We start from the raw sequence: 26,446 nt of genomic DNA on the forward strand, positions 1-26,446 counted from the left end.
AATGAGGAAGGGAATGAACAACAAGTAAGTGAAAAGAAAAAATTTAGTAACACAGACCTGCTAGATGGCATGACTATGCCAGATCCTGTCATGATTACTTTTTTTCATTAAATGAATATGGATCTTTTTCATAATGATCCAGAATCAAGGATATTTTAGAACTGTTCACGTCTTTTTTAGATTCACAATTTAGTTATGTCTGCTTTGTAACTACAGAAAGCTGTCAACTTGAAAGAAGGCCGAGTTAACTAATTCTTTTCAGAGTTTCAAAGAAATCTGAGACAATCGAAAACTTCTTCCACATAAAGACACACTGATAACTCAAAATGAAGCAGACTTTTTCTCCTAGTTAAGGAGGTTGGTGAGTAACAGTGCAGTGGAGAGATAAGAAGCAGACGTTTTCAGGAGAATTTTCTACTACTTACCAACTGAAACTGAACTTACCTGAATTCCACTTACTCAAATATTTTATACAAAATGTAATGTTTATGGTCTTAAAAAGTGCAGAACGGATTACAAATCTGAAATACCAAACATACATCTTCCTGGCCCATGCTTACCTTTACGTGACTTCCTTCTTTATCAGACACAAGAGCCACATATGTAATCCCAGAGCATCTGCAATATTCCTGCAGTTCTTCCTGGGACTAAGACAAGATGGGGTGGGGGGAATGGAACAGAAAGTTGGCCGATTATAAAATGATCAATTACATAACCAGGTCTCCTGTCCTCAGTTAAAATAACTTGATATGCAGTAGTTACACTGAGTATATAATCTTCCGAGTGAGGAATAACAAGTCCAGGAGGCGAAACTTCACTATGTATATATTTATCCACCTGATGCTCCTTAAAAATTGAAATCTGGCTAAGTCTACAACAGACAGACTGGATGTCCTGAGATTAGCCTTGCAGCCACAGATCCCGCACGCATGCGCTAGCTGAATCTACTCTATGGGGAAGGCGTGCTCTGCGGTACACCCCCTGTCCTAGCTATGCAGCCTTCTTATGGGGGGGCATTTTGGAGCACACTGCTGCTTCCTCCTTATCTGTCTTCCACGTGTCCTCCCAAAGGAAACCCAAACAATATTGGAAAAGTGAAACGCAGTCCAGTCTCCTTTCAGCACGGATGCGATGCTGCCAGGGACCAGAATAAGGAACCATCTATGGACTCCCACAGTGTAAACTTAGCCTATCATGCATTTCACCGGACTTAGGCGATGATGCCAGTTGCACACATTTTAATCAAATAAGGTCTACAGAGATCCATTCTGTTAGGGTTCTCACCTCACCTCCTTTCTACACTGTAGAAGTGTACATTTGAGCTAGACACTGTAAACTCCTTTCAGAGCCAAGAGGTTGAAATGGCACTTTTAAGACACAACTTTAACTAACTTTACACATTATCTTCAGGGTGACATGAGGTTCCAGAGGCTCCAGTTTCTCTCCACTAAGTGCAGGGTCTAGGCAACAGTAAAAATTTACAATGTAATGTCAATCAAACAATTACTACCCCACTGTCTACAACTCTCAGTAACAGCTCAGCCCTGCATGACAGGTACCTTGTCACGAAAGCTGACTCCAGTTGGGTTTCATGTAAATCTGAGCCTGGCTTATGCCATTCTCAGTGCTGAACTTATGGCAGTGCTTGCTATGCTGACTTGGCAGCGGGCTGCAGGGCAGCGTTAGACAGAGGCAAAAATTACCCAGACCTTCATCTCTTAATAATTGCAAAAGGACGAGAACCCAGGGTGATCATAGATAAAGCATTATGATCCGGAATAGAGGAATCAAAATGGTGGAAAATACTATACTGAAAGAGTACTAAAAAGTCAGCAAGCAAATGAGCGGCTCAAAACTGTGTCTTCTGCAGCACATGACTCAGAATGGGCGATTCAGTGGTATTTCTTTTGTTAGTCACCAGCTGACATACTTAAAGCTGAACCAGAATAACAGTCCTCTGATAATTGCAGCCACTATTAAAAGATGCTTCAGCCCAGCCATGTACCTCTCTATCCCACTGTGGCATCTATGTATCTGCCCAGTTTCAACTGGAGAAAAAAGGGCACGTGAGCCAGTTTGCCACTCCGATTCCCTCCTGTCACACATCTCTCCGGGGACTACAGGAGAACCCCTTGCATATCTAGGTAAGTAGCTCAGTTCACTAAATTCTATTCTTTACACCAGACTGATGTCAATATTCCCCTCGTCCCTGAGAGTCTTCAGTTATCTGCATATGTTTAAAAGTTGATGCTACTGTTCCATTCCAGTCCTGCCCTTTATTAACAATTAACTCATTAATTCACTGACTGATCCTATTTGCAGCCCCACTGACAGGAAAATTTATTGCCCTTCACTAGCATAAAATACGCTTCTGTCGTGAAGCGTCTTCACTTCCTTTCACTCAATCAGAACTAACTGTCCTCATTTCAAATTCACTGTATGACTTTTCCTCTCTATGTCAATGGGCCTTGGATTCTGCAGTCAACGTGCAACTGGGGGACAGGTCACTTAATTCTTCTGTACTCTGAGGAGCACGCAGAGATCCTTCATCACGTTTTTAAATACTCTGGGAGCTACAGAGGAATAGCACTGCAGTGCCAGTGAGACTTTATTTAACATTACTGTATCTGAATAACAGCCTACGTGCTTAGTGTCATCAATCTGTAATTGAATAAAAACTGGAAAATTTTGGAAAAATTCAATAAAAGATGGCTTCAGGCAGCACCAACCCCAGAGAACAAGGATATAGTTAACATATGCAGACAGAAGCTGTACCTGGGACCAGTCATACATTATTTCAGCCGGAATTCCTGCAGTCCAGAGTTTCTGAACAATATTGATAGCTCTACCCATTGACATCTGACCAACACTTACAACCAGCAGGTCACATGAGCTGACAGAAACCTGAAGGAAAAGTAAAAACAAGGGGACAATATTAGCAAATAGATCTCCTTTTTCCCCCAATATAAAGCAGTCAATGTAACAAAGGAAGATAAACAAATTACTGTATTTCAAAGTGCATCAATCTGAAATAAAGGTTAGCTCCATCTCTTTTTAGAGCCACCATATTCCTAAGTATGCCTTGCTCTTTGACAAATAAGGCATCTGTACAGCCTCAGCTGCAAAGTATCCTAGCCTTGCTTTTCTTTTCTTTTCACTTTTCTTTTCTTCCTGCCCTGCTTGGCAGCATTAATTTATTCTTACAAAGCAAAGTTTAAATAAAACAAACATTCCACAACAAAGTGACATTGCGTTACATGTACAGAATAGTCCATTTGCTTAAGGTCCCTTCCACCTCCCAGCATTTTATTTACAGGGAGGCAACACGGTAGGGGCAAAGTAACACTTTCTAGCTAAACATCTAGCATTGCATTCTTCTGTCTTAAACAGGACATTTTTCTCTCAGACTATGCATTGTTTAAATTACAAGGGTAACGACCTGAAAGTCCCTCTCTTCCCCGAATTCTTATTTTATTAAAAAATTCTATGTAAATTCTATGTAAATTCTATGTAAACAGACAGAAAAGAAAACAGGTCGTCTTGATGCTTGCTGCCTTTTTCAGTTTAGTATTATTTTGGACACCTGAACCTCTTTATTTTTCCCTGTCTGTGGCTACAAGTAGGCTACTGTTATGGCTTCTACAGTAGCTATTAGTAGTAGGCTACCAATGTTAGGATTAAAAAAGCAAAAACAAAACACCAAACAAACAAACAAAAAAGCACTTAAAACGTACAGAATCCTCCATACTGGAAACAGCAGCAGTTATTTTATCTATAGCTATGCTGACTCCAACAGCTGAAGGAACTGGTCCTACTGTCTGTGGTCCTCTGAATTGTGGTATCTGAAAACAAGACAAAACAAAACAAAAGCCCCAAACTTTGCAAAACGTCCACAAGTTTTTGCATTTTTTTTTTAATTCATTAAAAGAGATGAGCGCATACCAGGTGATCGTATCTGCCCCCAGCAGCAAGAATTTCAGGCACAGTTCTTTGTCTTCTTTTGATGTATGCTATAAACTGAAAGATCACACCATTGTGCTGCTGTATTTTGTAAACTAGTCCCAGATTTATAGAAACCTGTAAAATAAAAATTAATGTGTCTTGTACCATTATCACTGATAAATATAACTCATTTTCTATTAGCGCTATGCATTGCAAACACTATTTTCACATAAAGATGACATATAAAAACACTGACACCCCCCAAAACTTAAGATACAATCAAGAAAATCAGGAAAAGATCCTTTAAACTTAAAGCATCACAAGAGAACTTCAGCATAAAACCCAAACAGCAAGCCTCAGGGAAGGGGTGTGGGTATGTAAAACCGTCAGTCGTCATCAGCTTTTTTCGTTTTTGAAAATATTTATAGGTTATTTCAAAATTTTAAAATCCTTTATGCTCTAGGTTAATGCCTTCAATCTTGGCTGGAAACCTATGTATAACAATTAAATGAAAATCAAGCCAGAGACTTCTGACATGAAAAGGTCTTATTCTGAAAATACATCTCTAAAAATCAATACCATTATTATTACTTGTTCAAAACACATTTTGATTTTTTTCTGTCCTAAAATAACAGCAGTTTTTCTGGCAAAGGAGAAGATCCAGTAGCCTACCTATAATTAATTTATTAGCAGAATATTTTACAAACCTGAAGTTTTATTCCAAGTTGCCTCAACAGACCAATGATTTCCTCTAGATCCTTCATGCCATGCTTCAAGAGCTGAGTGACACCTGTTTTTTGTTTTATCATTGTGTTTAAAAATGGAAATACGTTACTTGGCTCTCCCTTCTGCTCAATAAATCTGTAGAGCCGAGAAAGCTGGGGGGGAAAAAAAAAAAAAAAAAGCAAATATTTACAGCACCACTTGCAACGCTCAAATAGGTAACACCTAAAAAAAGAAAAATATTTGACTTAGTGTGGGTAAAATATCCACCTTTTTCACTCCTGTTACCTAGCAACCTGATTTTACCTAATAACTTGAGAAAAGGAATAGACAGGCAAAACTCTCGTGTCCAGAAGTCTACCTCAACTCTCATTATACACATGAGCCAATATTTGCAGACAATTATTTTAAATTTTCTCTCAGTTTGTTTTACTGAATATCACTGCACAATATTTCATTTACTCTCTAACTATTTGCAGGCTCTGAAAAACACATTTAAGAGAAGAGAGAAACTTGGAATGTACCATTACTGACTTACAGAGAGAGCAAAGAACAAAGTCACAGCACTTCCAAAGAGACTGATCTATTTTGGACAGCAACTGCAATAGTTTTATCTTTCTTCCTAAGCACATTTCAAAGCAAAGAAAATACTACTGGTTTTTGGCAAGTTACAGGGAAATTAACACTAACATAAAATTACTTACACTATTTGATGTGAGCGAGAGATTACAGAATTTGGCTTCTACTTCTCTTTTGGTTAGCTTTTCAGTCTACAGCACAAGAAACAGATTCAAACACATATTTAGAACAACTGAGTTACAAACAAGAAAAAATTACTATTGCAGAGAAGAAGTAAAACACAACAATGGTTGTACTTACGAACATATTATGTATTTAATACCACGAAAGAACAAAAATAATAAATAACCCTCTTCTACTTATCTCTTAGTGAGGTCATATTCGGTTTGGTTACTTCAACAGCCAAAAAAACCAAAAATTCAGCTTTTCTTGAAAAGCACTTCTGAAGAAGCGAATACAAAGGAATACTGAAATGCTTGTGTAAATTAATAAAAAAGATACAAATAAAGAACACAACTCAAAAGAATGAATAAACCCCACAGAATAAGATACTCTGCAGTAATGAATACAGAAATTAGTTTAATAACTAATAAAAATAACCTACCACTGCATCATACAGAATGACGTAGACTTGATTGAGTTTATCCTCTGGTATCCCGCAGTGTAGAAGTATAGCTTTCAGTAAGGCAGTATGGTTCAAGTAAATACTGTAATTTCTTTCCTAGCAAAGCATAAGAAAAAAAATTCTAATGTTTTACTAGCATTCCAGTTTCTTAAAAAAAAAAAAAGAAAAAGAAAAAAAAAAAAAGAAAAAGCTCCTAAGCCTTTAATAACTTCTCCATTGTTCAAAACTAACCTTAGATCTGTCCCTCTATCACCTTATCACCCATCTATAACTAAAGAATAATAAGATCTGCACCATTCTACAGTTTTCTACGGTATCACTTGTCTAACAGAGCAGAGACGTTATTTCAACAGCACTGCAAGGATTCAAATACAAAACAGAAAATTCTGTGCTTTTTGAGGTTAAAGCAACTATTCTTTTTAAACACATGTGACTAAACATTTACTTAGTTTAAAACCTTCGGATGGAAGAAGAGTAAAAAAAATACTAAAAATTTTATTAACCAGGGGGGGTATGATTAGAGGATCTACCTGTAGCACTGGAAATTCTTGAATGATTTCTGAAATAGCATAAATTGTTTCTGCTACAGGCAAAAAGCTATTTCCAGAGGATGTAATAATGTCAAATGCACATTCTAGGAGTTCTTTGGGATGACAGCGGTCTAACTTCCGAGGTCTGAAAACTCGCTCTATACAGTATCTGAAGAAAACATCAAAGAATGAATCAACATCTTCCGTGCTCACTGTCATAAAACACGGCATCTGTACAAAGTGTCATCTCTTTGCATCCCTTACCTTTTCAAGTTTGATATGTTATTTCTAGCTACATATCTTGCAAAAGGAATCTGAAAAACAACAACAAAAACCAAAAAAAATGGCTGAAACAAAACATGCATTCTGACTATGCTCTGAAACTGGAGATGAGTTACTACTAAGACGTTTACACATCCACTCTTACACGTGTAACAATGCCTTAAAATGTTTGCCATAGTCAAATAAGATTAATTGTCTTTGGTGCAAGTCTTTGGTCCAAGTCTTTACTATTATTAAAAACACTTTCCCATATGAAGTAGTTGGAAACAGACACAAATAACTATCTTAATTATCCTGATGCATGCAAAACGTATCACAAACAAGGGCTATTACAACGTATTAGCAGGTATTCTTCTGTTCACATAAAGATATAGCGGAATATTTGTTTAACTCTTTCGCACTGTATTTTCCAAAGTTAGCAATTCCAACAGAAAGTTCAATATCCTCTATTCTGTATCTATGTTCAATATCCTTAATTGTGGATCATACCATACAGTTTGATGTTATAAATGCAGAGGAAAGATGAGTTAAGTTAGTGCAATGGAATATAAAAAGTCAGGATCTTTAACTGTCAATAACAAATAAAAAAAATAAAACTTTAAGTACTTTGGTGTTAAATTAAGTTAATTAACTATACTAACATTGCATGTAATTGGGCAGTAAATACAGAGGAATCACAGACAGAGCATAACGTCAACTGTGCATACAGCAATCCCTCTCCAGAGCAGCCCTACAGCCTGACTCTTAAGAGCATCTGTTAGCAGAGACGAACACAAAACCAGACAGACAGTTACACATATTCTCTACAAAGGCATATAAAGAAGAAAGGAATATTGGAATTTTCATTGGTCATGGGAAAGGTCCTTTTTCTCATACATGTGCATGAAAAAAAAAATAGCAGCTGTGACATCTACCATGTTTGTAACATGGAATTTTTTTTCCCCCTTTGAGGTCAAGGCTCCAGATACCAAGAATAGGAGGACAGCACTAAGACGAACAGGAACAGACACTGAAAGATCCACTGCTTCAGCAGTTAGAATAAGTAGAAGCCTAAACCAAATTCTTGACCGGTGAATCAAAAGCATTAACAAACAACGTAGAAATCTTCAAATCCAGCTATGTCTGCAGAGAGGATACTACTTACTCTGAGGTCATAGGGAAGCATCACCAGCATCCCACTGTGATCCATGAAATATGAAGCTTCATTATGTTCATACAGTTTTTTGTTTCTAGGCATTAGCAGTGGAGTATGCAGCTTGACAGCTCCTACACAAAGATGGTAAAATACTATTAACTCCCATTTCAAAAGTAACGTCTGCTTTTTATAAGCTCATAAACAACCTGATATGATAATCTCTACCAATACCTTTTAAAAAATCACATTATTTTGAATGTCTTTAAATGGTGGAGGAAAGTCTATTAAAGAAAGCCATCAAACACATTTTCATGTTTTGTCCTGCACACTTCTTGGAAGCCCCAGAAAGCCCTCAAAGAAGCAGGAGGCTTGCTAATTCCACAGTGTGGCAGAATCTTGACCTTCCTCTCACTATTTAAACATCATCTTTCACAAACGCAGGCATAAGGAACAAATGGGAAACTCTTTAGGATACCAGTAGTACTATTTCGGTCTAGAGGCACTGCTATGGAGAATATGTATCATTCCAACACCATGAAAGGCCAAGTTCGCTGGATCTTGTGTCTCAAAAGGTACCATAAGTGTTCAGGGTTCACTTTAAAACATCACAAATTTACCATTTGTTTTCTGACAAAAGGAGTGTTTGCTGTATCTTACTATCATCTGTCTGTATGACTATACAATAATATCACTATACAATAATATCACTAATTATTGAAAAAATACTTTCCTGTTTTAAATTCTCTACTGATCCCCAAATAGCTATTTTACTGTAGAAGCTTTATGAATGTCTTCAACTGGTTTCAATATAAGCATTTAAAAGAGGAGAAAAAAGCCCCCAAAATAAGGAAATGCTAATCCCAACCATTACAGGTAATAGATAGTATTTAATGGGAAAAAGAAATTCCACAAAACCCCAGTCTCTTTCCAAAAGAGAAGTTGAGTGAGAATCTTTCAGTCTGTTCTAAACTGCAGACTGACAAATGCTTTCCAAAGTTTGACAAAATTTAAATAGAGAGAGAAAAAAAAGTAGCTTCTTCTTGTTTGGTTTCATATTTCCCAGTTTCTCATTCTTTTGTACTGCTAACTCATGCTTAATCAGATTATGATACATTAGGAAACTGCCTGTTCCTATTTTAAATTTTTTTTGCAGAAAATAATTTAATAAATCAGTGTAAAATAATGTGATTTAAAACATTTTAAATGGGTCTATAGGCGAATAAATTTTCTTCCGTTCTTAAAAATTAATTTTAAGCAAATACTATTACTAATGATTAGATAAAGTCATGGACAGAAAAACCATCACAGACTGTTAAACATCCTGACAGCAGCTATGGCTCAGGAACTTCCTGAGCAGCAAATCATTGTTAAGAGCAGCCTCAATGAAACCACCACTATACAATTCCTTTTTTTTTCTTTTCTTTTCTTTTTTTTTTTTTTTTTAAAAAACACTCTTTCTTAGGCCACCACATTCTGGCTACGGTCAGAGGGAAGTTACTGTGCTAGATGATGCCTGGTCTCTCACTGTAGAGCTGTCCTTACATTCTGGATTTTATGTAGCATTTCCTACAAGCTAATCAGAACAACAAAATACATTCAAAAGACATCATAATAAGATTTTCACTGTTCTTTCTACTGAGAATTTATATTATTCAGATTTGAAATTGACAGCTATTACTAAGAGGCCAAAATAACAATCAACCTCAAATGATTTGCAATTACTGTTCAGCATAGTTTGCAACTCACGTGACAGTAGTAAAATCATTCCATTCTCTTAAATTCATTCAAGCATGAAAAAGGAAATGAACAACTTTTGTAAATAAACCCACCATGTCTTTTAAAAATCCGGCTGACAATCTCACATACGTGCTGCTGTATCTTGGCTGCCCAAATAGAAAAACTACCCTGAAACCATCACAAATAAGAAGTACACATGTAATTCATATGCCATGAACATTCTATGTAATATAGGCAATAAGCACTCTGCTATCTTCTCTTCTTATCGCTATAACATGTTGTAATGCTCTCAGAGATAACAATTACAGTCATACAAAGCATTATTGTACTATGCTACCTTGTATTTTTTAGATTTAGAAAGTTTTGAAGAGTTTAGAAATAGAGAAGCATTATTTTAATTGCCACCATTGTGGAAACTAGTCAAAGTCAAAACATTACGCTGGCAATCAGATGAAAGTACCATTAATTTGATAGAGATCAAGAGTAGAAAAGTAATTGTGTGCAGATAAGTTTGGAGCTTTTGCTGCTACAATCAGACACTGCTTATTTCCTCACTGAGGAACGAATGTAAGGTTCAAATGGGAAGCGGGTATTCAAGCGAACGTAGTCCAGATTTGTGGCTTTAAATAGGAACTGATGTGCAAGATTAATCTTAGAGGTAATGCAATCATAGAAAACATGATTGGAGTTTACTCATATAAACATTTTTCAAAACCCAAAACAGGGGCAAAAAAAAAAATTAAAACACCTACAAACCTTCAGCATATCACTGTCATAGGTATAGTCTATAGCTGGAGATATGCGCTGTGAAAATATTTGACTCATCATAGTCCGGTAAGCCTTTCCATCCACATTGGCTAAGGTATGGTGGAGTACTTCATGAAGTTCAGATTCCTCCATCTGTGGTGGTGGAAGATGTTCACTTTTCAACAGCTCCACAGCAGTTGGCCGTGCAGCAGGATCATGGTTCAAGAGCCATGTAATAACCAATCTCTACAAATTAAATCGAAATTTTATGTATTTTTTTAGTGCTAGCGGTATTTAAAACAACATTCTTAGTCACATCACATTAATAAAATTATGAGACTACAGAAGAAAAAAAAGAAAGCAGGATTTGTATCTCTGGGGATGATATTCTTTTCTTATTAAATTCTTAATATCTTTTATTGTGATATTATCTGAATAAAAATTACTAAAGCACAGACATTACTAGAAGTTTGTTCATCTAGTCAAGTCTCTTGGGGTGACATAAAATACGTAGTGTCTCTTTTTGTTCTATTATGCTAGCTTTGCCATCTCTTTATTAACAAGGAGAAGAGAAGACAATCATACGCATAACAACAAAGATTTATGAGTTATATATATTAAAGACGTGGTAATTTTCCTGGCTGATGAAAGTTCCATTTGACAAGTATTTAAACATGCATTAGACATATTTTGGTAAACTGTATAAGATGGAAACATTTTATGATACTAACAAGAACCAGATTGCTGTTCCACAGGCAAAATCAACAGCTGATTAATGGTCAAAAGGAGAGTCCACTCGTATAAGAAAAATATTTCTCTAGATTTTTCTAGATGGTCCAGAAGAGATTATCCTGTTCCATATCACTTTACTCCTCAGCCACGGAGGCATGACTGAATAAAATGAGATTTTAAAAAAAATAGGGGGTGGGGGGGGGGAAGGAAGGAAAACTCATTCCAACCCATTGAGTTCTGACTGTCCCTAATTACCAGAATACCTCTTGGCACCCGTTTCCAAACTCACAGCAGTCATTTCAACTTGTACACATTCTTTCTGTTCTGTGGCACAGACTACTTTCAAAAGATTAAAGCACGAGCTAAATAACATAGCTGCAATTTTTCTGACCTGAAAGTCAAAAATTGACCCTTCGAACTTAAAAGGTATGCCAGTGAACTTTATATTTCATTATGACTCTGCTCATGAAACTTTGTGGGTAAGCATATTTCAGTGGCAACTTTACTTACTTTACTCTTTTGAGATTTCGGAGTTTGTTTTAAACTTTGTTCTAACGTCATGTAACAATAACTCAGTAGAGATTGCTAATTTAAAATTTAGTGGGGAAAAACAATAATTAACGTTTCTTGACAGGGAATACCGAATAGTTAAAATGTCTTCAAAATTACCTGCTTCGCATGCTTGACTTCATCAAAGTCTTTTGGAAATACAATAGCGGGCTACAGAAGAAGAAATATGTTTGAATTAGAACAGGCAGTCCAGCTTGTGCAGGCTAGTCTTATTTTTAAGTCCTACATTTTTAAACAGTGAGATTAGGCATTTTTTTTGCCCACGGGAAAAACAAAACCCACATGGCAAATGTATTTTGAAGAGCTAAAGGCAAGAAAACCATTGCTGAAATGCTTTTATGAAGTTTTGTAAAATTAAGTAAGAAACAATCCACACTCAAAGACATTTAGCAAGCACAATTATAGTCTATGAACTTGCTCCTGATCAAGACCTACAGGGTCTGAACCCAGGTATACTAAAACCCTGATCTCTTTATCTAAACTTTACACCTCTAATGTTTTGCACTACAAAAATTAAACTTCCCTGACATTGAGGCAAACACTGACTGGTAGAAACATCTTCAGGAAATACACAGTGCCTTAAGGGGATGTCACTAGCAGCTCTAATTTTATTCTTCCCTTTTTATTACATCATTTATAAGCTTTTTTTTTTTTTTTTTTTTAAAAAGCTCTTCCCATGGAAACACTTTTGCAAAGTTTTACATACTTTTCCTGCTTTTAATAAACTGTTTGATGCACACAATCACTCTCTCTGCATACTTACTAGTCTCAGTTGACCAAGAACAAAGATTCTTTCTGATGCAGTACTCATGGGATGGTAAGACATTTCAAAGAATATTATCCCCAGACTGAAAAGGTCCACTTTCTACAGAAGAAAAAAAGGAAGTCTAAATACAATACTTGTGCATTTTCTGCCAGAAGATGACAGCAGAAAAAAAATAATGTTTTGGTTAAATTTCACAATATATTAAAGCCTGAGCGGTTGTGGTTTTTAAATAATTTTGTTAAAAGACACAACCCGCTACGGTCTGATAATCTTCAATGCTTTCCATCCTCGCAGCACTGGTATGAAATAAAACACTCCATTTCACTTTGAAAACATTCTTGTTTGGAAATGTATCTTCGTTCTGCACATAAATAGGATTCTCTTTAAGGAAAAAATGCACACTGACTCCCGAATCCCCCAGTATCAGAATGGCAATGCAGGAAAGCAATATATACTTCTGATGACGCCATTTTACCTTAAGTCCTCAACAGACTGTAAGATTTCCACCCTATTTGTTTATAAAGGTCCTCCATGATTATCTGCTCTCAACTCCCAGCGGCTTGCACTTCACCACGGTCACAACACAGGTAGATAAACTGTCTTGCCTACATCCTTCTACCCTCATATCCTCTTAAAGGAACGTTTCTCATTGCCTTGCTCATCTGAGAAGTCACACCACATTCCTGCTCTACTCTGAATTCATCTTTTCTGAGCATGAGCGGCTTGTGCTGTAGCTGGTACCCTAGAATCCATACAGCCTTTTTATTAAGTTTACTTAATCATACCTGATTATATGTAGATTTAGTGTTTCCTTGGACCTCTGGACTGACATACAGTGCAGTGCCAACCATCCCTGTCAAATTACCTAAACGGCAAGAGACGAGAGTATCAGTTTCAAGAAAACAGCATCAAAGTCAGGAAAACCCAGTATCTTTTGTCCTCATTTCTTCCAGGTGGTAACGGAGTCCTTCGTGAGAGATACCCAGGTAGTCTTCAACAGTTCACCGAACAGATAGTTCTTACTTTTGCACGTTAAGTACCTTGTTCTATAATTTTACAGAATTTTAGTTGATCAGGACACAGCGACACTAGATTTCACTTCCACTACACTCACCTTAGGATATACAATATATTATCATTTTTCTCAAAACACAAAATTTAGCCTGTTATAGAAGATACTAAAAAAACACGGAACAAAAAGCCCTGAAGTCTTGAGGTTGTCCTGTACAGACAAGAAAACAGAAGTTGAGGCAGAAGAGCCACACAGAGATGGTCTGCATCTCACCACGGAAAAGCACTGATCTGTGGCAGAAAGCTAACAGTGGAAGTGAATTCCTTTTTAGATATAACCATCAAGAAAGCCAGAATAGATGTAACATATCTACCAAGAAACTGGGGGTTTTTCTTCAGTAAAACAGGAATGATAATATCCCATCCTACCCCCTCCCCCTCCAAAAGAAGCCCAAGGAACCAGCTTTTTATTTTCAAAGATGTATGAAAACTTTCTCTTTAATCGAGTACACAAGATTGTCGGACATAAGGCTGCTTGAAATCAGCTAGAATAAGCTTCTATATATACTAACCTGATGGGTCAGACTTTGCACAATTATCTGAGTGATTTTCTTCTTGCTTAGAGACAACCTGAAATCAGAAAAAAAACCCAGCTATTTTGTAAATGGCACTTGAAATGTTTCTGTTGGCTTTTCCTGCTGTTTTGGTTGGCAATATAAGGTTTAATTCTAGAAACTTAGAAATAAAAAAAAAAAATTATGGCATTCATAATACAAAGTCTGATGAATGTTATCTTTTATTTCAATCTTTCATGTTATTACAACACCAAATTTGATTTTTTCATTCACTTTTAGATGTACTTACAGCATTTGCTGGATGATCTGTGGCTAAACCAAAATCACCAATTTTCACATGATCGCCAGAATCTAAAAAAATGTTCACAGGTTTCAAGTCTCTGTGGATCATTCCCTGTTATAGTAGGGGAACAAAAAAAAAAAAAAAAAAAAAAAAAAAAGAGCCACAGAATGTGAGGCACAATAAACACAATGCAAAATAAAACTCTCTCTATCACAGACAGAAAAACTGTATTAGATGCTTTATTGTTATTCTGTACGCAGTGGAAAACTATTGCATTAAGTCACTGATTATTAACTTCAAAGCAAGACTGTAATTTGTAGCCCAGAAGCTAGAAACATTTTTCGGTGGTAACAAATATCTAACATAACGTTTTTTTAAGCTAGGTAAATTTTTGTGACAAAAAGAAAACATCTAAAGGGATTCCTTATCAAATTCAAGTTTATGATACTATATTCTGAAACCCTGTAACAGATTTATAATGGAATGGGTAAGGAACAAACCTTGCTAATATATATAGTTATGTAATCAAATACTCAAAAATGAACAGAACAAGAAGAAAACCATACAGAAGGAGGCATGACATACATACAGATGTGGACAGATCACAAAAGCATCATACTTACTAACCTTTTCATGAATATAAGCCAATCCATCTAAAATCTCTCGGAAAAGCCTCCAAAGCCGACTGGTGTCTTCGCATAAACCTTGGTCAATAGTATCCCTTAATGTGCTCTTTTCACAGTACTCCATCTTCAGTCGTGCATGGAGGGGGACAGGGAGGAAGAACAAGCAATAAAGAAAAAAAGACTATTAGAAACTTGTACGTGCGAGCACATTAATGCTTGGTTCTTTTAATACAAGTTCAGGAGCAAATAATATCACCAAAACATTCAGTTACTTGGAATGTTCTGAGAGATGGGTTTTAGCTAAAAAGAAACGCATGCACTTGCTTACGGGTATTACCCCATTTTCTGGAATGACTGCGTTAACTTGTAAAGCAGTATATTCTCCAACATCAGTCTTAAAAACAAGAGGAAACCAGTTCAGGCATAATGTACATTTAAATGAACATTTAACGCATCTCCGGCTTTATTTTACTTGGCTCCTTAACAGCTTCTATTATGGACATACTTAACACATGCAAACAAGCTTATTACTATCTAGTTCCACCTAGTCGCATCTTCCTTCCAGACCAGGGATAACATTAAGTGCTTTATAAAAGTTGCACGCCATCACAGAATCACAGAACAGGTTAGATGTGCCATTCTATTCTCCCAGAAATAGTCTAACTCCCAATAGAATGAAGATGATCTCAGTAGTAAAACCTGAAGTTCTAAACCTTCAGAAATTTTGGTTTGGGCCTACTGCTAGAGCTATATAATAGCATTACCAATTACTCTATTTTCTGTTTAAAAAAGACGACATACACAATACAGCGTCTTTGAAAAGAACGTGGATGTTTTCACATCCATGAAATGTAACTTCACCTCTGGAAGTTAACACAGTAGATTTCAACACCCATTGGAAATTACTACCACAACCAAACTCAAGAACACTAGTTACAGTGTAAACGGGTAGGGGGGTATTCTACGCAAAGAGCAAGCACAGTACAAAAAGATAGGAAGCAGAGAAATATATTGTATTCAACAGCACTGGAGATCACTGCTTATCTTCAACTGCTGTGATAAAGCTGGGTTTTTTGGGTTCAATGGTCTGGAAGCCAGGGATTGAAGAAGGTATGTTTGTTCGTTCTAAGGTTAGCCACGGGTTGCCAACTTTCACTGGTCCACAAGAAACAGAAGCGACCATGGCACACGCTACGGCACTACAAATCATTGCTCTCTCTAGCATGTTGCCACAAGCCACTGCTGTGGAACCCCAGGAAGGCGGAGGACCCCTGCGGTGCCACAGCATCTTCCTTCCTCTCAGAAAGGATACAAATTATCACCAGCAAAACCTTTCAAAAAACTATTCCATTGCAAAAAGAACAGTGCACGTCACCCTCATTTTGCACTTCTTAAAGGGTTGTTACTTTTCTCATCAAAAACAGCAACTAATCTCTGCAGGTTGGAAAAAACAGCACTGTCTTCTTCAAAATCATAAACAACCTACCTGGATGTATAGATAATGCACTGTCTGAATCACTGGTGGCTTGTCTTCTTCTCCATTGCTATTCTTCTCATTGCATTCTTCATCCTTTATCACAGTGAAAGTAACAAAAGAGTTAGCTACAGGAAGCAGTCCAAGTTTTTTTTTTTTTTTTTTAATATATACTGTTATTTTTTAATGTCCGGAACACATTCGTGTGAACTCACCTTCTATGGCTGCCTTTTAATAACAGTAAAGCAATATATTGACATTTCTGCACCATCATTGCTCCTAGATCTGCTATAAAAACAGACATGACCCAACTCTCACTTCCAAAGTCATAATAATTAACAGTTTGCTATAGCTAGACACTGGAAGAAGTACACTGCAGAAGCTCTGGATGAAATCTAAATCTCAAGAGTGTATCACATATAAAAATTAATTTTTGGAAACTGAAATACAGACAACATACTTAGTAAAGTAATAATGCAAAAAAAATTCAATTTAGATACAGTATATAAATCCTTCCTGTTCCTCTCCAGCAAAACATACTGCCCTGGATTTTGTATCTGCCATCTCACCAAATTAGATATTGAAAGCTTTGCCATGCCAACATACATTTCAACAGAAAGAGGAAGATCAAGCATTAAGACGAGCATCTTATAAATCACCAGTATTGGCAATGACAGATTCTATATGCTGTAGGAAACTGCATCAGGTTTCCAGCAATACAGTGCACTGACTTTTCCCAGCAAGTGGTGTGATACAAAAATCTTAAAAACACGTAAAATCCCACACATTATTTCAATTTCCTTTCTCTTTCTGACTGCTAACATGTACTCTTGCTACATTGAGAAAGTATGCAGTATGAGCAAATATGCTGGTTTATATCATCTACAAGCAGAACAGAAATTCAACTTTCAGATGATATAAGGCAATCTACATGGTAAATTCATAAATCATGTAAATCCTGAAGTCTTAAACTAGCAAGAACGAGGCTCATGACTATAAAATGGGATTCACATTGAGCTCACTAAACACCATGAGAAACAGAGTCCAGATTAGCTGTATCAGATTCTTTAATTTTATGGTACGCAGTTCATCAGGCGGCATGACAGTTGCTCTGATGGAACATCGCCCTAAATGGTTCTATACTCGCACCAAAAAGTCAAAAAAACCCACCCTGACTTGTTTGTTTATCAAAGACTGTTTTATTATCTTCACATTTTCAATAGCCTTAACTTTATACTTACTGGAGGATGACCTTTACTGTTTTCATCCTCATTATCAAAAATTATTTCGCTTTCAGAATCTGTGGTTGGCCTGTTTAGAAAACAAAAGTTTTAGTATTCCTTAAATATATATTACAAGGAAATATTAACAGGGAAACAAAGATGCTTTAATGCCAACACTGACGCTTACTTACAAAAATGAATGTGAAAACACTCCGTCACCATCGTCGTCATCATCACTGGACTCTTGATCAGTTCCACTGAATTTGTTGCTGGAGGATCTTTCACACGAAGTACTCCACTCAACTGAGCTTGTCAAAACTGGAGGAGGAGCATTGGCTTCCACATCATTTGTCTCCTCACTGGGAAGGACGAAAAGGTCGGCCTTGCTGGGCACTCTTTTCTCTTCAGGAGTTTCAGATGATGACACACTGTGAACGGGACTTTCATGTTTTTCTATCCAAGCATTGTAATATCTCACAATATTCTCATGATTCAAGCGGGAAAGTAATGTTACTTCCCCTTTAATCCTCCGAAATTGCTTGCTAGCAGGGTTGATGCGGATACGTTTCACAGCATAACAGCAGCCATCAAGCTTATTTTGCACCTGCAAAATTCAAACAAATCTGAAGTCAAATGCTTACCAAGAAGAGCCAGCAGAACACAGTGGAATGATTTCATCAAGGAGGGAAGTTTTCCTTCCACTTGGCAAATGACTGCAATTCAAATACAAGCTTCCCTGTACTGACAGGCCTCTCCCCAGACTACCAGTAATCTCTCTCAAAACATTTCAGTCTATTCAATTCCAGATACAATGCACAATACAGACACAGAGCGTTAGAAAATAATAAATGAAGCAAAGCAAACATTGAATGTATTGCTTTGCTCCAGAGAAAACAAATGCATCCCCGAAAAGGACTTTATGTTGTGGGAATTAATTTTTATACCATACCTTAATGACGGCTCCAAAAGCCCCTTTGCCAAGTAATTTTAACTCTTCGAACTCGTTGTAGTAACGTGAAAATTGCCTCTGTGTTTCTGTGAAGAATGAAGCACTGGAGATCTGACTGCTGGGTACAACTGTCTCAACGCAATCTATTCCTGCTGAATCTGAAACCAAGACATCAAAATTACCACTACTGGCAGCATGGGGGTGGAGGGAAAGCGCAACGCAACGTTAAGTAAGCGTTAGGAAGAAGGTAAACCCTAAAATATAGGACTGCTCTGTTGACTAGAGTTAAACCCAGGTACAAACACAAACCTTAATACAGCTTTTAATTACTAATGTATTATACTGGGCAAAGGAACCGATTCCAACAAGAACATAACGAGGGAAGAAGTCTCACTGGAATAAAATTTACCCAAGGAGAAAGCTAAGGCTGACATTTACACTGTGCAAGAAGCGGATGAATTTATAGGCTTAATTAAAACATCAACTTCCTCTAATGACGATACACTGGCAGTCAGTCCACCCCAGCGAGTCAAGGAACTTAAAGGTGATATGGTCTGTATCTTCTAGGTTAGTTAATGTAAAGCACTTGCACAAACAGTCTCGTGATGCTCTAGCGCAGCTCAGATCTTCTGCAGCTGCAGACATCTTACCTATGTCAGGCTGCTTATATAGCAGAACAGAAAAAGAACAGACTTCCTTACCATCTACGTTTTCTTCTGCTATAGGTATTTTCGTTCGTGGAAGGTTTATAAAACTATGTTGTAACAACTGCTGAGGACTCCATCTTTCCTTATCTTCCAAGCAAACACATCTGTTACAACATCAAAAAGAGAACTTTCCAAAGGGCTATTCCAAATATTCAAAATACTAAATATTCAAAATACTTCTTAGATTTAAGAAATTATCATCACCTTCATCATTCAGACGGGAATCAGAGGCAAAGTAAGACTAAATGACTTGTCCGTAGTGATACAGAAAGTCGGTGGCAAGGCAGAGCAGAAGAGAGCACCAGACCTGTTCTCCTGAACCCCAGGTTAGCAGCCTGAGCCTGGCGTGAGTACCTCTTCTCTAAAAACTATGACTACTGACATAGGGGGATTTACGTGTTCTTTCGAAAAACTGTTCAAGAAAGTCTTTTCTTTTAGAAATCAAGGAGTAAAAGATAAAGGAACACAACAAACACGTACTTTTCCAGAAAGTCTTGGAAGTCAGCAGGTAAACTGCTAGGAACAGCAACTGGATATTCCCTGGTTACTTGGCCCTGGCTGAGAGAAAGCAGAAGCAAGCCCAGACTCCACACATCTCCCTTTTTTCCAGGTTTGCTGGGAAGAGCATCCTCACTAAAACGAACTTTGGTTTGTTCAAAAACATCTGCTTTGCAGATGTCAGCTAAGCGCTTGGAAATGCTGTAGTCTGTCACCTTGATGTTTCCTTCAGCATCTACCAAAATACTGGAAGCACAAAGAACTTTGTGCACCACCGAATTACTATGCAAGTAGTCAAGAGCTGACAAAATCTGGGTCACATAATGGCGTAACTGATCAATAGGAACCGGAGTCTCTTTGCATAAGTACGTAGAAAGGCTGCATCCACTTATGTGCTCCACTAAAATGTCCACCACAATTGAATCATCCCGCTCTTTAAGGTTCATGCATCTATAATGTACTACGTTTGGGTGACTTAGCTTCGTCAGTGAGCTGAACTCTGTTTCTGCACCCTGAAGCTGTTAAGAGAAACACAACATAACATGTGCTAAGAGTCAAGTTTCATGAACGTGCCATTAATAAAATATAACATAAATCAAATATATCTAGAATATGCGACATTCTCAGTCTTACTTGAAGAGGAGATCATTATAGACACGTGGCAAGAACTTTTGCTTCTGCCAGATAAGCTTGGTTTCCTCTTTCTTCAGAATTTTAATTAATATTTTATTACTTACTTTATTTATGCACACTTGCAAATACACTTTCTTACACTTATATTCTTGTAAATGACTCTCTGAATACCCCAGCATATCCATCTTCCTCTATGGCAGAAGTACTCTGAACACCAGCATTTTCAGGCTCATCACCACACTCCTGAGTTCAATATATATTAACAGCCCCAAGAAAAGCACAGGAACCCCCCACTAAACCTTATTAAGCCAAATACAAAAAGATGCATTACCTGTTTCTTACACTTCTCAATCTTTTCTATTTCATGTGTGGTAAGAAATTTTCCCATCTTTTTTTGCCATTGCAGAACCCACTCATACACTAACACAAACTCTCCACTGCGAATTTCCAAGGCGTTGTAGACTGATTTACCCAGCTGCTCATCCTTGCCTATGCATAAAGAGAAACAGAAGAAGCTGTGTTCCCCTTCCCTCTAAGGGCTCGACAAAGCTCCTGCAAATGCTGAAGAAACACCAGTAAGCCTGTTTTCTGCAATTCTAGAAACAAATCTACATTCATAATTGCAGTCTGCAAAATGTCAGCTCTGATAAAACTGAACGCTATAGAAACAAAATACTAGCAGTAGTCAAATAAAAATCCTGAAAACAATAGCGTATTGGCATGACTTGACATATATTTTAAAGAACTTCAGGTTTCAATAACTGATACTTTTCCTGTTGAGCAAATGCTGAACTCTACGCATAGTAGTAATAATTGATCTTCCTCAAACCGCAAAATAACAACATTCTCTTTGCTCCAGAGACTTCCAGACTGCTCATCCCTCCACTGAGGAAGTCCAACGTGGAAAAAGAACAATGAAAACATTTCACGGTCCATTCACATGGGCACTTCAGGGAGGCCTTTTAGCTCCTAATTAGCTCTGAAAGTCTCCTACCCTTGTCCATACTTAAGTTTTCTCTTAAACTATGGCTTTAATTCCATTGCTATCAGCAATAATGGTGTTTTGTAACCCTGTGCTTATCAGTGGTTTCACACATGTTACCAACAGCTAAATGATTTCTTGCCTGGCAGCCATGTGCATCTGACAAGCCAGCTATTGAAATTTAAAAGCAAATGATTCTCAGGGTTATTTTAGTTATATAGAGAAGAAAAAATGTTGAGAAGGTTTTCTGGGTATTGTCATTCAGTGAAATAATTGGATCTGGAGAAGCAAATTTTTACCTAAAATAGTACTAAGAAAATAAGAAATATTTATCACAAAATAACAGTTCTTATTACTCCCTCCCACTCTTGACTGCGATCTTCTCTCCATCCTTGCTGCTTTGCACCTGTTTACATTGTTTACATTTCACGAAGCACAACTTGCCTCCACGGGATAAGACAACTAATTGCATTATGTGAGCACTACTCCTCCCATCCCCCCAAACAAACAAGAAAAAAAACCCACAGTATTTCAAGCTGCAATTGTTATTTTGCTTACCTATACATTTTCCTTTATGGACAATAAGCTGCCCAGCACCACTGGTACTAAAGTTCAAAACTTCATAATTTCCAGGGGACTCTTCATTATTACCAACAGAAAGATGGCGTTCTCGCCTGCAACGTAAGCAGAACCACACTCTTCCCACACTCAGAAAGATAACCTTGTTGCATTGAACAAAAATATCAATTTGGCAATAGGATTAGCTTTCAAAGACCTCTTCATCCATCTGGATTAGTGGATAAATCCACTAATTTCAAAGATACTGAGCTAGTGCAAACACGCAGGTCTGATTAGAAATCTAGCATTGTATCAACAACAACACGTTGCACCGGGAATATACGCTTAAAGCCTTCTCAGTAAAAAGTTGAATCCAAGCCTTACTACTTCTGCAGCTTGGAATGACACTTCCAATTAAGGAAAAAAAAAAAAAAAAAAGACACACTACAGTTCTGGAAAATAAATTTCATTTGTCTTATCTTTCAAAACATTCAAAAAACAAATGTAGCTTTTAAAGTTAATTCCAGCTTCAGCTTAATTTCTTTTCCTGCCTTAATGTGGGTTTTCCATTTGCCTCCTTTACTCCTCTAGATTTTTTCTTCAAGAAAACGAAGATGTTGTTTAAACTAAAAGAAAAGGTAGGTTCCAAACCTAAATAGCTACAGAAATCTCTATACTTTCTAAAGAAAACAGAAAACGTATTTTTTTTTTTAATTCTACTGGGCCTGCAGGCTTGGAAACTCACAGACAAAAGCTTCTGCTAACAAAATAGTCCAACCTGATTTCTCTGTTTGAGCTGCATGAAGGGAGATATTAGATCAGTTTTTAATCTAAATGAAACCTTTTAACAAGTTTCAGCTGTTACCTGTAGCATTAATAGAAATATGAATGAGAATTTCTAACAGACGCTGTTCTATTCAATTGCATATTTTAAAATAACCTTACGTAATACTTTTTAATACATTGAAGTTAGCATTTAGAAAACACTTTCAAAGCCAGTATGACTAGGGTGTTTCTCCTCACACGCACACGCGCATGTGCAAGGCTCCACATGAGATCAGAAAGAAGTCCAGACCACTAATCCCAATCAATTTCCATTACTTCTGGGTATAATCTACTTCAGAATTAACAGAAACACCTCCACTACACAGTGTGCCCTCTAAATAAATGCAGTCGTGTAGAGATCACGTGAGTACGCAAAGGGTAACGTAGAAGCTCTTTCAAAATATCGAATTTATTCAAAAATAAAAAAGAAAAAAACCTACATACAAAAGAGGTGCCACAGGGAACTTCTGACAAGTGCTGTATAAAGAAAATTCTACAAAGAACATATCTGGCTATCTGAATTAAAATATATTTTATAAATGAAATGATTAAAATCTAAAATAATCAGAAGTAATTGTCATTACTTCTGAAGAAGCCACGGTAATCACAGCTGCTGAAACAAGTAACTACTTTCCAGGAAGACGCTTCTTCAAAATATACCATCTAGTAATAATGCCTTTCCTGGAAAAAGGTCTTCACTTCCATATACGACCCACCAAAAGCCAGAGATAGGCACAAACCAGAGCACATAGCTGGCTAAAACAATTTCTTTTTCAGCCTTTTCCTTGTAGCTAAGTTGTGGTCTTTGCTTCTAATCTTGAAAAACAACCTTGTAAAGCAGGGACAAAAAGAGTTTAAGACAGCCAGTGAAACAGTACTATGAACTAGATGGTAGTTTCCTAACTGTTTTACATCCAAAGATACTCCACAGAGGCTTAGAAACGGAAAATAAAACATTCAAAAGCTCATTAGTGCCTACCTACACCATCGGAAACCCTAACTTAGATGAGTTATGTAACAGCAAAAGAACTCTCCCGTAACTCTAAGAATTTGCTTTGTATATGTGATCAGCATAAACTGATTCTCTGAAAGGGAACGTTACACCACTATATCTTTACAAAAGATCTTTGAGACAAGTATAAGCACCAATTTACTGTGCTATTTCAAAATCTTCATCAGTGGAAATGAAACAAATTTTACCTGGAATTGCCAACATATCACATACTTTCAAGAAATTAAGTAAACCCTGAAGACATTTTCCTGTGATTGGCAGATACTTTCTAAGTCACACTGAGCGCTAATCTTTCTCTCCTAATTGGAGAGAAAGTTTCCAATTTACCCCTACCACATGAATTTGCCACACCCTGCCAAATGAAGATAGAAAAAAATAAAAAATGAACAGTTTAGGAATACAGCATGTTACATTCTTGCCTTCAAATTTCACTTTAAAATCTAATGCTTGTCAAAGAAAAATTGACACCCAGGCTGACATACATACTTGGAACGTCCAGTTGAATTTGGACGGTGTTTGTTGTTCCCTCCGTGTTCCAGACAGCTCCCATTTAAACTCGAAACAACTCTATACCCTGTAGTTTCTCTCCTGTGACAATTCTCTTGACTTGCCAGAGAAGCTATTTCCAGACGTTCCTATGAATTAGGAAAAATACTGCATAAGCAAAGAAGCTGCTCCTATCCTCGATATATATGCATAACACTTCAACTATCATGTGAAGTCCCCCAGAAAACAGAAATATTAGTTTTCATAATAGAGATGCACACGACAGTGAGGAAGAAGCGCTGTGATTCAAAAAGTGTATTTCAGCACGGTGTACGAGCAAGAACATAAGGATACCTTACAAGAAATTGGAAACACCGTTAACAGCTTTATTCAATATCTGTTTGTAAATATCCATTTCAGTACACTGAAAAGATGCAAATATATTAATGAATATATTTAATTGTCCTACGGTTGATTTTCTTTCAGAAATAACTCGCATATAATCAAGAAGAAACAGTACTTTTAAAATCTAGATCTATTAGAAGCACTGGATGAGAAAAGACGCCCAGAACAATTTAGTCACGTAATACTCCCCAGTTTTTATAAACGTGTACTGTAGTACTCAGAAAAAAAAGTTATTGCAATGGTTTTGCACAACTGCTTAAAAAGAATACCTGTTTAGCAATCTCTTTCTTTTTTCTTTCTCCTCTTTTCTCTTCTTCCCTTCTCTGAATCTCATTAAGGATTTCACGTTGCTGAAATTAATTTCAATGCTATTAGACATGCAACAGTATATACAGTGCAACTGCTAATCTTACTCTGACAAAGAAAGCTAGGATACTGAAGAGTGTTTAAGCAGATTTGTGGATCTCAGCAGAATAAAAAATGAAGTCAGATTAGCTCTCCTGAGCAAGTTAGAGAAAACAGCAACAACTGTATGATATAGGAGAATGGCGCCTTAGACAACAATAAAATTACTTTTACTGACAGACTCGACAATGAACTTCCACACACAGAAAAGATATTGAGAACTAAGCTAAAGTGTTCTTAAAAAAAAGAAGAAAATAGTACTTATACTGCCCATACTCCCACTGTGTGAAGACTCTCTTTCTACACTACAAGTGTCTGTGGGATTTAGATGAATCCCCTCGCTTGTAGTGAAGAATAGTATCTAGGTCCATTAAGATGCCTGTTTAGATTAAACCTATCGAACTCTGAAGAAGTCTGTCACAGAGAAGATTTCAGTCACCCTACTGGGAAGTGAGGTATGATTACATATCTAACTGGCTAATACTTCCTAGATTAAGATGGAACGGACTTTGGTCATATGTCTGTATAAGGTCCTCTTTATGAATGGCTTTCATAGGGTTAACGATCAATATTTAAGTTTGTTCCGGGCTTCTGAGGACTAAAAGCACACCAGTAAAAGATGTCACAACAGCAGTAGCAGATAGTTCATATGGTACTTATTGATCAACTGAGAATGACAGGACTGACAGGCTAATAATTTACTAAAATACCAATTTATTGCTAATAAGGTATTACATGAAGGGATGATTTACAAGATCACGATTGTTTATGTTATTTTAAGAGCAGAGGGTTAGTCATACTTTAATTTCTCTTACCTCCTGCTCTTCTCTTCTCTTCACTTCTTGTACCCTACGCAATTCCTCCTGGGCCAGTCTTTCCTGTTCCTTTTGATGATTTTTTAGCATTTCTTCATGAAATGACTTGGAAGGTGGTTTATTATACTCACTGAGAAATGACTGTATGTGGTCTGCAAGTTCAAATATCATCACCTGAAAGAAGATAAAGATGAATGACACCCAGAGCTCAAAACAGTTCAAAGCACAGGTAGAACACATAGTCAGTTTACTAACTGACACCCAACTTCCAAAAGCAACACAGCAGCGTCAGTGTGTGACTGCCGATTTTGTTACTTATTAGGTCTTTCTCAGAACTATTTATTAATGAACCGTGACGTGAAAAAAATCACTGACTATGGTAGCAAAGATGCTGAAAATTACTGAAAGAATGCCAAGTTCAAGCATCCTCTCAAAAAACAAACAAACAAAACATCTTTCTCATCTCCCTTATTTTAGGAGCGTTTTTCTATTTGCAAAGATATGCATTTATGACATATAAGCTACAACAGAATTATCCCTTTGCAACTGGGTATTACTGTACACACTGCTAAGAAAAAGTTGCTTATTTCATTGCTAATATTAAATCCAAT

At 36.9% G+C, this 26,446-nt stretch overlaps 1 protein-coding gene across 4 annotated transcripts in view; it reads right to left on the reverse strand.

Moving 5' to 3' along the window:
* Positions 1 to 26,446, reverse strand: part of EIF2AK4 (eukaryotic translation initiation factor 2 alpha kinase 4) — a 40,912-nt gene that overhangs the window by 8,447 nt on the left and 6,019 nt on the right. For all 4 annotated transcript variants that reach the window (XR_011141541.1, XR_011141540.1, XM_068946279.1 and 1 more), the window contains exons 4-32: positions 25,836 to 26,009; positions 24,885 to 24,965; positions 24,211 to 24,359; positions 21,888 to 22,003; positions 20,679 to 20,836; positions 19,697 to 20,232; positions 19,211 to 19,320; positions 18,510 to 18,667; positions 17,752 to 18,164; positions 17,579 to 17,648; positions 16,350 to 16,433; positions 14,865 to 14,987; positions 14,244 to 14,348; positions 13,952 to 14,009; positions 13,154 to 13,233; positions 12,366 to 12,467; positions 11,702 to 11,752; positions 10,310 to 10,546; positions 9,646 to 9,721; positions 7,826 to 7,947; positions 6,664 to 6,713; positions 6,400 to 6,568; positions 5,849 to 5,965; positions 5,370 to 5,435; positions 4,650 to 4,820; positions 3,943 to 4,077; positions 3,735 to 3,842; positions 2,776 to 2,904; positions 561 to 647 (exon numbers count right to left, since the gene is read on the reverse strand). Coding sequence is in view for 2 of the 4 variants with exons in the window: in XM_068946279.1 (XP_068802380.1) it covers positions 561 to 647; positions 2,776 to 2,904; positions 3,735 to 3,842; positions 3,943 to 4,077; positions 4,650 to 4,820; positions 5,370 to 5,435; positions 5,849 to 5,965; positions 6,400 to 6,568; positions 6,664 to 6,713; positions 7,826 to 7,947; positions 9,646 to 9,721; positions 10,310 to 10,546; positions 11,702 to 11,752; positions 12,366 to 12,467; positions 13,154 to 13,233; positions 13,952 to 14,009; positions 14,244 to 14,348; positions 14,865 to 14,987; positions 16,350 to 16,433; positions 17,579 to 17,648; positions 17,752 to 18,164; positions 18,510 to 18,667; positions 19,211 to 19,320; positions 19,697 to 20,232; positions 20,679 to 20,836; positions 21,888 to 22,003; positions 24,211 to 24,359; positions 24,885 to 24,965; positions 25,836 to 26,009 (4,035 nt within the window). In the remaining 2 variants the exon portion in view is untranslated. The remainder of the gene's footprint in view (positions 1 to 560; positions 648 to 2,775; positions 2,905 to 3,734; positions 3,843 to 3,942; positions 4,078 to 4,649; positions 4,821 to 5,369; positions 5,436 to 5,848; positions 5,966 to 6,399; positions 6,569 to 6,663; positions 6,714 to 7,825; positions 7,948 to 9,645; positions 9,722 to 10,309; positions 10,547 to 11,701; positions 11,753 to 12,365; positions 12,468 to 13,153; positions 13,234 to 13,951; positions 14,010 to 14,243; positions 14,349 to 14,864; positions 14,988 to 16,349; positions 16,434 to 17,578; positions 17,649 to 17,751; positions 18,165 to 18,509; positions 18,668 to 19,210; positions 19,321 to 19,696; positions 20,233 to 20,678; positions 20,837 to 21,887; positions 22,004 to 24,210; positions 24,360 to 24,884; positions 24,966 to 25,835; positions 26,010 to 26,446) is intronic.

Source organism: Struthio camelus, chromosome 5, assembly GCF_040807025.1.
Source record: "Struthio camelus isolate bStrCam1 chromosome 5, bStrCam1.hap1, whole genome shotgun sequence".
NCBI classification, from domain to species: domain Eukaryota; kingdom Metazoa; phylum Chordata; class Aves; order Struthioniformes; family Struthionidae; genus Struthio; species Struthio camelus.